The 15,870-nt window shown below is 36.0% G+C and overlaps 1 protein-coding gene and 1 pseudogene across 1 annotated transcript; one reads left to right on the forward strand and one right to left on the reverse strand.

The window, feature by feature from the left end:
- Window positions 1-1,001: 1,001 nt before the first annotated feature.
- On the reverse strand, window positions 1,002-9,351 carry LOC149566004 (cyclin-dependent kinase B1-1-like; annotated as a pseudogene).
- Window positions 8,719-14,105, forward strand: LOC149566005 (ankyrin repeat protein SKIP35-like). Its single transcript, XM_089819457.1, has 3 exons — window positions 8,719-10,457; window positions 11,765-12,197; window positions 12,783-14,105. Exons 1-3 carry the CDS (start codon window positions 9,766-9,768, stop codon window positions 13,602-13,604), a joined length of 1,947 nt encoding a protein of 648 aa, XP_089675583.1. The 5' UTR covers window positions 8,719-9,765; the 3' UTR covers window positions 13,605-14,105.
- The last annotated feature ends 1,765 nt before the right edge of the window (window positions 14,106-15,870 follow it).

Genomic DNA, 15,870 nt, shown 5'->3' on the forward strand with positions numbered 1-15,870 from the left:
CTCTATCTAATCGAGCCTAAATACAATCATCACTTGGCCTCTTATTACTCTAGGTAAACTCAATTCCATGAAGATCTAGATCCATTAAACCCTCCTTATTAATGAAATCCATTAGATCCAGTCTCCCATCTAGCTGGCTCACATTACCCCCCTTTTTTTCATGGTCATAAAGAGGAACATTAAAATCCCCCATGAAGATCCATCTGCCAAAGTAGTCTTTACTCTTTATATAAGATAGAGTTTCCCATACCTTTTTCCTAAAGTTTTTAATATTTGGAGCATACATATTAACAATATACCATTCATTATTCTTGTCAATGCTAGTAATTTTAGCCACTATGAAATGTTTACTAGCATTTAAAACAGTTCTTGAGTAGTGGGATTTCTTCCATAACATCAGAGTTCCCCTTGAAGCTCCTTCTAAACTACTTGCTTTTAAACAATAATCTTCAAAAGACTTAATTTTTTAGCTCTCTCCTTCTCCATCTTTGTTTCTTGTAGCAAAAGAAAATTCGGCTCAGCTCTCTCCTTCTCCATCTTTGTTTCTTGTAGCAAAAGAAAATTCAGCTTATGCTCCCTAACAAAATTCCTAACAACATCAAGTTTATGAATACTATTCAATCCCCTAATATTCCAAGTAATAATTTTCATGTTTTTTTTTTGGGGGTAAAATCCAGAATAGTTGTTTGTCTTCCATTATCAATATTATGCAAGCTTTCTATTTCTCTAGTTTTCCTAGAAGATTTTCTTCTAGGTTTCTCTAGAGTTCCAACATTTGGTTTCACCTTGACTTGCTACTCCAATTTACTACTACGAATCTCTTCTCCTTTAGGAATTGTATTACTTTTCTTTTCCATCTTTTTCCTTTGACTCATTTTCTATTTCAAATCCTTCCCTTCCAAATTCTTCTCCTCAATTTCAAAATCATTCCTAAAGGAAACAATTTCTTTGCACAAGGGTGTCTCAAGAAGCTTAGGAATAACATTCTGGTTTTCAATAAACTAGATATTTTGGGATTCCTCTAACACCATCAATCTACTTCTATCCATCATAATTTCACCCTCCTCTATTTCTTCCATCTCAACTAGAGCTTCCCAGTTTGTATCATTCTTCTGATAAATGACTAATTGCTTCGTCATATCAACCATATTCTCTATATTTTTCTCAGGTGAGGTAGAGTCTAACATCACCCCAATCTCCTGATTTTCACTGCTCAAGTTTTCCTTCAAGGCAGAATTTGGCATTATACCAGTTTCCTGAAGTTCCAGATTCAGATTATCCTTCACACCCTTTGCATGAGTAACTTTAGGTTTCCAAACTTTCTTTTGGGTTTTTACTTCCTTCTTTTTATCTTCCTTATTAGTGTTAGGATAGTTCTTACCTTTGTTAGGACAAATTTCACCCTATGACCCTATTTTTTATAGGCAAAATAGGTATTTGGGAGATCTTCATATATAATTTCATGTATTCTTTTTCCAAGTTTTGAAATTAGTTCCACTTTCTTAGGGAGATGATTCAAGTTTGCCACTTTCACATACAATCTTGCACTTTGAAGTTTAGATTTCAAAGCCGTCGCATGATCCACTGCAATTAGTTCCCCAAAGGAACTAGCTATTCCCTTAAAGATATCTTCATGCCAAAATTCCAAAGGGAGGCTAAGAAGTCTAACCTAGATCGGAGTAGTTAAGAAGAAGGCATCAGATAAATCCATGTTTGGCTCCCATTTTTTAATAGTGAGAGTACTTTTGCCAAAAAACCATGGACCTCCACAAAGAACCATATTCATATCTTCTTTAAAATTAAAAACAAATGAAAGGAATCCATTCAACATAGGAGCTATATCAACTTGACCATGGATAACCCATTTCCATTTCATCATATTTTTCAAAGTTTCTATATCTGGTCTAGCCCCCATGAATTTTCCCACAAGAGTAAATTCCATAGAAGATACAGAAAAATCAATGATTGGGTCTAGAATAAATATTTGAAACTCACCTTTCTCCTAGCAAGATTTTGATGTAACTAGTGGGAAAGATGATTTTCCACCAGGTTTCCTATCAAATAGGGAAGACCATGTCCTTTGATCGCCTAACCCTTTCCGTGAACTTTTTGCTTTCCTCTCTTTAGTGACCTCCACATTCTCCAAAGGATTCTTCTCATTCTCAAGTTCCTAACCAGGCACATGATTTGCAGTAAAAGAATCCAAAGAAAGTTCCTAGACCCAACATCTAGTGGTACCAGCATCCATAATTCTTGCAGAATTTGCCAAATTTTCCTCATTTTGATCTTCTATCCCACCAGGATCAGTACCTCCTGCAAGATTCTCCCCTTCCAATTTCCTGCCTAATAGAGAGCCAGCCAATTCAAAAACACTTAGAGCGCCAACTATCCAGCTCGCTTCTTTTTTTTGGGTCTACAAACTAAACACAAGGAATATAATTTGTTCTCTTTTAATAGCATCATTATACGAAGTTTCCAAGGTTTGAAATTATCAACACTTCTAAGGCGATGTTTGAATCTTAACATGTTTGTCATGTTGAAGAATAATGAGTGACTGCAACTTAATGTGAAATTCGATCTCTTAAACTTAATGAGATCTCTCCTTAGCCTGGCTCTAATACCATGTAAAGTTTCTTGCTAGATTTCAATGTGAGGCTAATTGATGCACAACTTTGATTGTAGGCTTGAATACTGATGCCAATGAATTTGATTTTCTCCAGAATCTGTATATATTAGTATAGAAATAATAGAGATAACAAAGATGTTCTTGAACTTCAAATGCCAACGATCCTTTGATATGCTTGCATTAATTGATTTTGATGCCTTTTTATGTCTGACAGATCAAGTATATATGTTACATATAGGGGTGTGGGAGTGAATGGGCATGTCTCAGAATGAAGACATGACCTTTCACTGTTATACCTATTTAGTGCTTGTTTATCATACCTAATATTAGTTAGACTTAACACAAGTCTACACATATATAACATATCATAACAAAATTGATTCATATGCAACCCAATATTTATATAGATCGATAATGATATTTAAATCAAAGGAATCAAAATAAGTTTCAATCATGGTTGAGATATGATCTCAGATTATATATATGTTCATCAGTTCAACTGTATCGACCATATGCAAAATTACATATACTGTGATTATATATGTATGTATATATATCAATACATAAATCATATTGGTATATATATACATACATATATAGATCTTTGATCACAGTCATTGTCAGACTAAGGCTACATGCTTTAATAGTGTGGAACTAGGACTAGGAGTTAGCCTAGGTGCTCTTGCACCAAAAATGCACTCAACACTCTGAAACTTTGGCAACAATAGGAAATGTTAGACCGAAAAGAGTAAATTGTGTAGAATAATAGTATCTTATGAATGTATATATACTAAACTAGGTTGGAAAATTGTATGGGATTAACGAGCGGGAATTTCAAAAGTAGGTGAAATGACACTTCCTATGTAAGCCCAAAATATAAAATAGTTGGCTAAATGAGGCTGGTAGGTGATAGGTGTCAGTACAATAGTAGGCAACACCTAACCCAAGGGAAAATTAATTTGTTATAATAATGGAGAAATAACATTGTCCAATAAGAAAATAATAGGTAAAGGATGGCAAATTTTTTAAAATAATTGTATACTAAAGGTATATTACATTGGCGATTGGACTAGGATTTTCGACCAATTATGTGAAAACTAATGGGCAACTAGCACATACTTTAGACCCAAATTTTGTTAATTTTTGGTGATGCGGTTAACCAAATTTATATGCTCTATTCACCAAATGACGATCGACTAATGAGATGAGATCTCTAAATGGCAAAGATTCTACACTAAAAAAATCTTTGTTCATAATATAATCTCCTCATAGTTTTTAAAAACTTATAGGCATTTCAAAATAGAAAAACTACTTTAACTAAATCCTTCATACTTATAACTAGTTCTAACCACACCATGCATACTTTGAACATATAAACATGTAATGAAAATTCAAATGTTGACCCTTTCATTGGAACACACATTATTTAACCAAAATTATCTATTCCCTTGAACTTTCTAAAATTCCACAACTTAGCTCTTAAAACAATAATTTAACAAATCATTTTGAAGATCATTAATCACCTAAGGCTCAATGAATTTTCTTACTAATAATTTTTGTGAGATAGAGACATGGTTGTTAATCACTTGGACACTAAGCATTTCATTTAGGTAACTAGGCCATCATAATTTGTACAACAAATCTTATAGTTGTAGATTTAGATGGATCTGCAATTGTTTTTTCCATGCTAAGGTACATTTCTAAAGGTTGAGTTTTACAATAATTTATAAATTCTATACATGGATTTTATGCACACATAATTGCTAGTTTTAGTTAATACAAGGTTACTAGCAATGACTAATTAAACTACAAGCATTTGAAACTATGTCAAAATTATGAGCTAACTAAACTATAAAAATATGGATGATTTTGGGATGCTTTTGTTGACCTTATTACAAGACATATTGTCAATTAATGCCAAAACACTTAGTCATCATGAGAAGGCAGTAGTTACTAAGCTACCAGACCAAAGTGTGAACTAAGCTCATGTATGTACCAAGTTAACAATGTTAACCAAGCAAGCAGTGAGCAACGTCAACCAAGTTGACAGTATCTACTGAGTTGTAGTGTCAATTGAGTTGATAGTATCTACTGAGCTCTAGTATAGACCAAGTTAGTTTAGCATTCTTGTTTAAGAATGATAAACAAGCAAGTAGAGTAGTGTAAATAGAGCCAATTGAGTATGCTGAGTGATCAATATGAATTGAGCATCCACTATCAATTAAGTGCCAGAGTTAGTTGAATTGATAGTGTTGCTTGAGTTTCTGTACTATCCATTGAGCCGAATTGGTAATTATTTTTTGAAACTATTGTAATGTTGTTTTAGCCAGCCTAATGGAGAGTTACTATTTGGATCAATATATAAGGAAGACACTTTGTTTCATCCAACACAATAAGTATTGAGTTACATTTCTTATCATAAGCGAATATGGATAATGGAAGAGAAGATTGATTAGAAGGCTAACAAATAGTATAAGACAAATCAGAGACTCATCTATCATAGTTAGGTGATCAATATATTGATCATAGAATCTTCATCAACAAACCAAGTTTCACATCAGAGATCAACCCGTTGATTCATTCTAATAGGTGCATCGGTCTCAAATCCTCTAACAGAGTGGACGTAATAGTCCTTTGCAGAAACTCTTAACAAAGTACATACTTAATTGTATTGTATAAATCCTTTCACAAGGTGGACCTACAGTCTTACTTGCTCTTAACCAAGTAGATCAACATAAGTGATCAATTGTAAGCCCTAGCAGGCCAACTTTATTACAACAATAGTGAAGCATTGTGGGTGTCATCCCCACCCTAGTTTTACCTTCTACTTGGAGGGTTTATGGGTTACCAATTACTATGAAATGGTGTTGTTACTTTATTGCTTTTTGTTCCATGCTTGCAAGTAGATTAGATAATATAATAAAGTGAGATTAAGAGAAGAAGTTGTAAGTGGTTCTTGATTCACACCCCCACCTTCTCAATCACTTAGTCATCATTACATTTTCAACAACTTTTGCCGCGATCCTCCTTGCAAGGTCATGCTGCAACATCCTCTACATATATATAATCACTTTTAGTTATATCTTAGAAATTAGTGGATCCAAAATAGTTCGACAATATAACTAAAAATGACATTATAGCCAAATGCCAGACATATATGACATATCATTTTTGAGATATAAAGCATTTGTATCTAGAAATAGGAATTAAACCAAATGGAGATCAAAGGTATCTCATATAAATAACATCTAATCCATTTGAGTCTAAATCAGAAACAATTTCGAAAAAATCTTGAGGTCTTAATTGAGGAGATTCATGCCAGTAATTAAGCAAAGTCACTCCAAGCCATACTTGTTTATTGGGAGTTCCTATCAACCTATATACATTCAAGTGCACAACAAAGCATAAAGTACATGTCAAATTTATTAGAACATGAAATCGTTCACTGCATATCCATTCCCAATATGATTGTACTGCTAATTGGTTATTATTTTTCCTTTACAAGCATCAACTAAGATTGCTACATAAGTGTTATAAAGATGTTTACACTCAATAATTTTAGGTAAATCTACATTTCCCTCACCTGAAGATCCTTAGAAGGTGTTGTATTTGAGAGTCTTTATTAAAAAGTGCTTTCATATAACACAATTCAACTAGAACGATGAACAACTGACCATTCATTTGAATATTATTAGACTACTTACAAATTTTTGGAAAAAAAATCATCTAGCTTAAGGACATACCAAAGATGCAAACAAGAGATCACATATCTATTATGGTAGAATAGTATTTGGCATCCAATAACACTTTAGGGGTTTAATACCATAATGTAACAATCTACAAATAACACCAATCCATGGTGCAAAATGAGTACACACCACATGCATATCAGGGCTTTGCAACATAATGTTAAAATATAATATCGAGATTGTGACATGAGATTTCTAAGGTATACCTATTGGGTGTGATTCTTAATAGGGCTAGTGATAGATCTTCCTAGTCTAAAATTTGTAATTTTAAGCAAACTCACTCTTTGACCTACCAATATATTTTGTGGCTTCAAAGTCCTGTCAGATACTTATAAATTCAACATGCCACACTAAACAAGAAGAAAATAAACTCATAATTCAATCAAGAAAAGGATTCTGCAAAACACCCCATGGTTGTGATAGTATCTGATGCCCTTACATAATTAACACATGAAGTTTTGGTCTTAACAAAGAAAATGTTAAAGAGAAATCCACAAGCATTATAGTAAAAAAAAGGTTGAAGTCATACAAATTTGATTTTTCATTTGAAAGCAAACCTAAATAGATTTTGGAGTCAAATTGGTCATAAATTGGCAACATGTTTAATAGGACTGTGTAGCCATATTTGTAGTAGGGGAGGATTTCACCATTTGTCATTGTCATTGGGCAAGCAAAAGTTCATTTTGACGACAATGATTGAGCTGAGAAGACACCATTGTGAGTTGTCATTGCATTTGATCTCATAGCATGTGCCACAACTCAAGCCATTGTTGAAAAGGGTAGATTTTATAGAAAAATATTACAAAACCCTAACAAAAAACAAAATGCATGGAGTGAAAAAATGGGCATATAAAACAACATTACAAAACCCTTACATTAGAGATTGCACATTTACAAACACAAATGTGATTAGTTGAAACATGAATAAAGAACATCGTTAGTTAAACAAAATACAACCCTCACTTCAAGATGGTGCACAAATCCCATCATGGAGCCATAACGTCGATGAATCTCTTGCATTAAAATTTTTTAATTAGCAAATATAGCAAAATCCACAAATAAGGGAGAGAAATAAGAATGTAAGCTTAACATGAGATTAAATTGTCATCAATGCGTGCCCCCATTAACGAGGGCAAATGCTAGGAAATGGGAAGGAGTTGAAATAGGCAATGCCATGTAGGGGTTTTCATTTAAAAACTCTATAAAATTCAGGTCAAGCATTTTCATTTTACAAAAGATATAATAAGAGAAGATTTGAAAGAGACAAGAAAGAGAAGACATTTTTTTTTTAACAAACAAACATGATTTGAAAGCAAAAGCAAATTGAAGGATGTTTAAGATCAGATGATTGAAGAGAGGGAGTCCCATAATGATGACTACAATGCTAAATTTCTCAAAGGCAAAAGTGAATAAATGGCAAAAAAAATAAATGACACAAATTAAAAAGCATGCATACATGCAAAATGTGGAAGAGCACACCATGCACGCAAGATGCCACTTGGTCGAACACAAGACACATGAAATGCATACAACATTTCGCTCACCTTAAAAATATTGGCAAAATAAAAAATAAGAAATAAAGAATCAAAATTTCATTTGAATAGAGAAATTCAAAGGGACCATAGAATTTTATGAACTTTTTATACTTTCTAAGAATACATTAATAGCTCAAAGTAAATAAAAAACATTAATCCCCACCGAAAAATACATGGACTAGTAATTAAGGATACGCTTCCCCTAATTCACAAATTCCAAAACCCTCTCACCTTAAGAAGAGAAAATATCTATCATCTTTTGCTTCACTCTTGACGCAACAGTACACAAAGAAGCCTGACCACTCAAAAAAACTTCTAATTCATTTGGAGGCACTAGTAAATTGTCCTGCTAAATTTGGCAATACATCCAAGTCCCAACTAACTCTTAAGCGAAGACTGAAACTCCGCCAAAATCACCGCGGATTTAGCCGCATCTGAATGAAAGTGGCCGTCGACGTGTTTTAAATTCTTCCGCTATATAACTCCGCTTGTTTTCTTCTTACCGACCAAGGGAAAGGCGAGGAAGGACATACAGTTGTCAGCGACGTATACAGAATGAGTATACACCGTCCAAATGGGTTGTAACGAAGATAACGAAAAGTTGGATGAAACACACAGCGATGTGATATAGGTATATACATTAAATCATCGCCCTCGTAAAGAATATAATCGAAGTTATACGCAATGAATATGTACCACCAGTATTTTTTTCCCTTCCCCACCCAAATTTATGCCCTCAAATTTGGTTGGGTAGGAACAAATGCATTTGAAATTAATAAAAACTGACGGAAAAAGTTAAACGAAAAGCAGCTCCTGCGATGATATTACCACATGGAAGCGAACTAGTGGTAGATACCTGTGTGTATATATACAGAAATCGACAGATCTGATAGTCCCGGGCATTCGAGCCTCACCTGTGCCTCAGTGACAGGGAAAGAAGAACGAAACTAATTTGGCCGTAAATTCTGATTGGGGTTCCGTAGAATGGCATTAGGCTAACAAGATAGCAGCAGATAATTTTGTTCTATTCGGGTTGTTAAAATGGGGGTTTACATTTAGAGATGAGAACAGGAGGGTCAAAAATGTTGCGGGTGAATGGCCATGACCCACCAAATGTGATATAAGCCATTTAGGATGGGGTCTATTCGATTCATCGTGGCAGAATAAGGATTGTTACTTACATTGCTGGTTCCAAATATTTCACACAGAAATTTGTTATTCGTGAGCTGTTTTGGCGAGGATTCTGATATAAACCGGTGTAAGAATTTTGCAATTTTCTGCCTTGTAGCAGATCTGTGCTTGTTGCTGCATATTCTGGCACGGTATTTGAATTGGGTGGTTGGGTTTTATTTGTTTGGACTGTGTATCTACACAACTGTGTTGGGCACTGTTCATTTATGTCAAATCCAACTGGGTCCTGGCCATATTTGCCAAACTCCATCTTTAAAAAAAATTAGTTACTTTTTAAAGCTTCTGGGTACTTTGGATTGAATGAAATCCTGCTGCCTGGGCAACTTTAGGATCAAGTGTTTGTTACAGCGTCAGGAATCTACTTTTGGTTGATCCCCCACAGCTTCTAATCAACCAATCTTATGAGGCATGCTGAGAAGCGCCTATTGACCTGTAAACAGAATAGGGAAGGCCTTTGCGAGGAGGTCTTATACTTTAGTCCTTGAGTTGACCTTTCGCAAATAGCTGCTTGGGATTTTGCAGTGCTGGTAGCTTCCTCTTGACCAGGCTCGTAAAAGTGCTTAGGCCTGGCACTGATTTTATTGGGGTTCGTTTAGAGGCAGATTCTAATTTACCGTAGACTGGATTAGATTTGCGAGAGTTCGAACTATAACGACGAACAAAAATGGAAGGCGAGATGATGTCAATGGAGGAGGATTTAGATAAAGGCGAGGCTGTGAAAGAAGCCTTGCAGGGCACCCTTTGGCACCATACTGGGAATTGTTTGGTGGAAACTGAGAGTTCTGCTTCGCCAAACCCAGTTTGCTCTGGAATGGATAGTGACAATGAACTTGGTCATAGAAGCAATGTCGGCAACGGCATCGGCGAGAGAGGGGAATCCAGCTGCGGCTATTCATCTGGGGGAGAGATCGGTGTTTCACCGAAAATCAGAGGATCTCCCGAGGGTCCTAATCATAGGAACATGGTTCACTTCAGGACAGAGCAGGATTCAGAGCTGGGTAGACATGATAAGGTTGGAGAGGATCCAAAACGTAGCAGGCAGGACAAGGCCGAGTTAGGCCGATCTTTCCAGAGTGCCGTCAGTTCGCATGATTGGGCTCTTGCAGAAAGTCTAATTCCTTTGGCAGACACCCAGAGGCTGAATGATGCCTTGTGTATTGCTCTGGATTCAATCTGGTTTTTAAGCACTCAGCAGGAGCTTGCCGGTGTTACAAAGTTGATCGAGAAACTTATCAGAAGTGGGGCGCATGATTTTACTCGTGCAGCTCTTAGAACATCGTTCCTTGCTTCCTGTGTTTCAGCTTGCCGGAGTCGTACGATGAGTTTGGCAGACACTGTGACTCTTATGGCTCAAAGGTATGCTGAAGTTTTACTGTTTCAGCTACTTCAAATTTATTCTTATAAGGGTTTTATCTAGATTGTTAATTTGCACCTTTTTAACGATCCCATAGATATGCAATTTTGACCCTGGGACACTTCTTTAGTGAGTATAACCTAGTGGCCCCATGAAGGATTCCTGAAATTTATTCAGAAAAAATGGAAATAATTTCTTGGCAGATCAGCCAGAAGTGTTTTGGCAAATTTAGGAGATTCTTCTCGGTAAAACGGTTCCATGAAAAATCAGAATTTCTGCTTTCCTACAGTCATTTTAGTATTTGCATCACAGGAATGCGATCTAATATTTTCAGGGAAGCTATAAAAGAAGTTTAAACCGTATGTGCCTATTATTTGGCAACAAAGTTTCACCGAGTGTCTTAAAGCGTGCCTGAATTATCAGTTCCCCAGAGTCTCTTGCCAAACAATAAGCTACTTCAGGTTATCAAGTGAAGGCAGTATTTTGTCCTGTCACCATGTGGCATTCATGTGACCTGTTGGATGTAAAAGTAAGGAATCAAGGATATCGTACTTGACTGCAATCTCCTTCCTTTCTTCCCTAGGAAAAATTCTTCCCTGCCGCCACATAGTTATTAAAATCAATTTTTTATGAGCTATTGGAAATTTCCTCTGTTTTACCCTTTGTCCGATTGTGCACCTCTATAGTGATCCCTGAGAATCTTCTTCCTGAACATTAGCAGCTATTATTTCGTTGGGAAGATTCTTCATTTCTTGAATGTCTTATGTTTCTTGGTTTTATAATCAAGTATGGCTTTTATTGCCCATCTCACTAGACTGGTGGGAAAATTACTTCAAAAACATGAATACCTAAAAAATAAGATGGTGGTTTGACAATTTACTTGGACCTTGGCTAGGGTTCTTGACTGGAAGAATACAGTTTAAACTGTTGATTTCTTTCTTCTGTTTCTAGATTCAATTGTGGGTTCTTTTTTTCTTGCATCAATGTTTCGGAACCCATTTTAATACTCTTGAGCTCTCCATCATCCTGATGATGGATCAGAGAGTGTGATCCAAAACCTTAATTCAAGAGAAAAACACACTCAGTTGAATACAGAAGCAGTAAAAGAACTACAATGGATTGTAGAAAGCTTAAATCCTTAACTATTGATTTACAACCTTCGAACTCTTAGGAAACACTATGCAAGTCCTGAAAAAGGTGTGGTATTTATATCATTGCAATTAACATAAAGATTTCAGATATTAGTTTTGATGAATGTGGTCATGATGATACTCAAAATAATGTTGTTTGGAAACTACTACTTTGACAGGTTGCGAGAGCGCCTTCAGGAGTGCAATGGTGATGAGGTACTAAAGGCTGAGGCTGCTGCAAAGGTACAAAGATTTACTGAATGGGCTCTCAAGTGCATTGGTTCCCATTCTCGTGGTCAAGGAAATGCTGACAGAGTAACACACAGTTCAGCTATTGAGATCCAACTACAGCTATCAGCTTTCAAAACATTTTTGGATCTTGTGGGGGACCGGTTGACGGGAAAAGACTTCACTGAGGCCTTTGACGCTGCTTGCTTTCCCCTCACTCTCTTTTCTAGTGCAATTGATCCAGGTTGGGCATCTGGAATTGCTGCAAGTGCAATGCAAGGATTGCTAGGAATGCTTGTAGAAGGAGGAGCTGATAATGTCAACCAGTGCTTCCTTGAAGCTGCAAGGTTTGGAAGCACTGAACTTGTACGGATTCTTCTACATGTAAGTTGCTCTGCCTTCTCTACCTAATGTTCATATGTTGAGACAATATATGTTTTTAGATGTAAGATGTGCATTTTCCTTTGTTGCATCTTGCCTAACACATCAAACATTGGTTTGATGTATAAGTAAATAATATTTGTTAAATATTCCTCTCTTTGGGGTTTCTATTGGAGCTCAGATAATTGTAAATTTAGATCCCTGTTAATCAAGTTAGTCTGCTTATTGATGACTAATATTGGTTTGTGCAATAATGCTGTCTTCTTGTTTCTGTTTTCTTTTTCTTTTTGTATGTTGTGTCATTTCTTTCATGCCAGATAGTAATTCAAATTTCAATGACTGGATATGCAGAAAATTTTCCTTGCCCCCTATTTTTTAAAATCTTACTCTTTAGAATTTAATGGTTCTCTAAATTTTCAAAGTCGATATCTCATTTGGAACAAGAATGTCATGTTGCCATGACCTTTCCAAGTTTTATTTTACTGCTTTATATTTTTCTATTGTTTATTGTCCTTATTATGCCTTAATTATATTTACCATTTGCCTCTCTTCTAATTTCAGTGCATTCTGTGATATTAATGCGTGTAGATCGCCCAACGAAACAGTTTGGATGTGGATGTGGATCTTGCACTGGGATTTGCTTCTCACTATAGGAAAATTAGCACAATGGAATGCCTTGTGGAGGAGGGGAATGCAGTTGCATTTTTAGGGCCACTCATGAGAGCTGCAGAGAGGGGAGACATGCCAGTTGTGAAATGGTTCGTAGAGAGAGGTTGCAGAGACATGGAGCTCTGTCTTGCTCTTACAGCAGCGGCGTCAAGTAGCAAAGTAGAAATAGCCACTTATCTGTTGCCACATGTGCCTCAGAATGTCCTGTCAACATTGAGTGTAGAGATTATTAAGGCTGCTGGGGAGCGCAGTGGTGGTTCCTTAAAGGGTGTAGCTTTCCTTTTGCAAGCAGATTTTCTTAATAATCCTGAAGCTACATACCAGGCTGCAAACAACATTGCAAAATCAGAGGATGAAGCAGTAACATCAGAATTACGGACTTTCTTGCTAGAAAACTGGTCAGAGGAAGCATTTTTGCGGGGTCGGTTGTTTGGACAGGATCACTACTTAAATGTGATGAGAGTTATCATGCGAGGCTTGCCTCCTCTTTATATACAAGATCTCCCTAATCAGTTGCAGGTGGCTATAGCATACTTACCATTGTACAAAGAATGTTTTGATGCTGGAGGAGTGCTTCTGTCACAATGGTTGAGGGGTCAGCTAGTAGAAGCAGCATGGAGGCTTAGTAGAGGTAGTGTTGTCAATTCACAGGAAGAACTTTTGGGCCGCAGCAAGGATGATCTACTTGCCATTTTAGAGTCCAACTTACCGGCTTTTTTGCTATGCAATTTCTGTTCATAAAGTTTGTGCTTACTCTTGCATGTGAATATTTGCTGCCAAAGGTATTCTATTATGGGTGTAGGATCATTCATAGCAGAGCATCTCCCTGGGACGTATAAGGTAATGTTACTATGGGAGTCACATTTCATGAATTTAGCATGATAGCTGCTCCCATACACAGCATTTAAGCACTTTTGCAATGCCAGGTTTTTCGGCGATACTCTTAGCCTGGGTCATGTATAATTTATAGTACTGGATTGCACAAGTTCTTGTGGGATATGTATGGAGGACTAGAAAATGTCCAGATTGTTCTTTAGACTTTTCTAGGTCATGATAGGTATCTTGTTTGTAGTTTTAAATTGAACTGATGGTCCTATCTAGATTTTGTGAAATAGTTTCTAAACAGGGGCTGAGGATATGTACTGAAAAATTGAAGACCAACCTTCTCCCAGTTGGTATTCCTGGCATGGCATAGGAAGTCTTTATAGATAATTTGAAGGCAGCTTGCTATTAGAGTGCAAACGCACAAGGATGGGCATTATGTTGTTAAAACAGGGATTTGGGATCCTTCCAAATTTTCTGAGTTGATACTGTTGCTATAATGGTGATCTTTTTAATCATACAAATTTAAATCATCTTAACATAAACAAATGTCAATGAAATTGAAGAAAAGTTGTTCCAATTAAAATATATAAATAGATTATCCTCTGCAGTTGGGACAGTTTTAACTCACCTGACAATTGCCATAGATATAATTGGCTCCCAAATCAAGAGTTATTGAAATACATGTCTTAACAGTCGACCACAGCATAAGAGAATAAATGAGAGAATAACATCAAACTCTCGACATCCTTTGTTTGATAAAAAGGGCTGACGTTTGACTTCTGAACCTGTTTAGATCAGGAAGATATGGTATCAGAATTTGCATTTCTTGAAATCAAGTACATGACAGATTTTTCAAATTATTTTTGGATTTTTAAAGTCGATATAATTGGCCAAATTAAGAGTAATCAAAATATTAACAGCTAACCAAAGCATAAGAGAATAATCAAGAGCATTGCAGGAAGTTGAGCTGACCAATTTTCCCCAAATGATGCACCTGTTTAGGAAACTGCTACCATCCCAGTTAAGCATCTCACAAGAGACTGTTAATCATGTCATGAATCCTGAGGCGATATTTTGGACATATTCCAGCAATCTCTTCCACAGTGTTACTCGAGGGTATTCAACCCTGCAATCCCACTCAGACATCAGCCATAGAGAGTTGAGCTGGCCATTTTTCTCATAAATCTTGCCGTTTGGGAAAATGCTACCATCCCAGCTATCAGGATTTCACAAGAGGCTGTTAAAGCATGTCATGAATCCCAAGAGAAGACGTTGGACATGTTTCAACAAGCACAAAATCAAGCACTTAATATCCTTTGTTAGTTGAAAATAGCTGGTTTACACTCTGAACCTGTTATGATCAAGGAAATACAGTTTCAGATTTCACATCTTGATATAAGTATATTTCCAGCTTTTGTTATTTATTTGGCTAGCAAATATTTAACTTGATATAATTGAAATATAGTAACAGCGTACCGCAGTGAAAGAGAATAAATAAGAGTATAAAATCAAACACTTGATGCCCTTTGCTAGATGAAAAATGCTGATGTTTGACTTCTGAATCATTATGATCAGGAAAATACAGTTTCAGAATTCACCTCTCTTGACATCAAGCATTTTTACAGATCTTGTTTTTTATTTTGGCATTTATTCTTAAAATTAAAATCTGTTTTGTTTGTGATAAAAAGTTGGTATCTGCATCTTATATGATGAGATAAGTGTAACTTGTTATATTAGCTGGTCATTTTAATAAGTATTTAGTGCTAATATTTACTGTAACTTGTGAATGTTTATGCATAAGCGGTAACGCAGTGAGTATTTGTTTTCTCTGGGATATGCATAAACACCTATCCAGCCCCTAGGATGCATCACATTGCATTTACACCTTGGTGCATCTAGGGGGACTGAGCCGTTTCCCACCATTCAAAAATTGAAAACAAATCAGTTATTAATTCTTGCTGGTTATCTGGCGTTGACAGTGTAAACAATGTTTTCAACAATGTTTTGGACCATTAATCATGATTTCTATTCTCTAGCTATTAATGATCCTAAATGTATTGAAAAATTGTTTACACGGTCAAAGCTAGAAAACAGCAAGTTAATTTATCATTTTCTGGACGTTTTCATGCATTTAATATATCAGCTGTGTTGAATTACTACACAAAATTTGGAAATTGCGAAA

This window comes from Cupressus sempervirens, chromosome 3 (genome assembly GCF_028749045.1).
Source record: "Cupressus sempervirens isolate cs-2001-9-10 chromosome 3, ASM2874904v1, whole genome shotgun sequence".
In the NCBI taxonomy this organism is placed as follows: Eukaryota; Viridiplantae; Streptophyta; class Pinopsida; order Cupressales; family Cupressaceae; genus Cupressus; species Cupressus sempervirens.

Bases quoted from the DNA above. Each gene is read 5' to 3' on its own strand.
- LOC149566005 (XM_089819457.1), top strand. From the start codon at position 9,766: ATGGAAGGCGAGATGATGTCAATGGAGGAGGATTTAGATAAAGGCGAG. The intron at 10,458-11,764 runs GTATGCTGAAGT...CTACTTTGACAG, and splicing joins GTGACTCTTATGGCTCAAAG to GTTGCGAGAGCGCCTTCAGG. The intron at 12,198-12,782 runs GTAAGTTGCTCT...TAATGCGTGTAG, and splicing joins TTGTACGGATTCTTCTACAT to ATCGCCCAACGAAACAGTTT.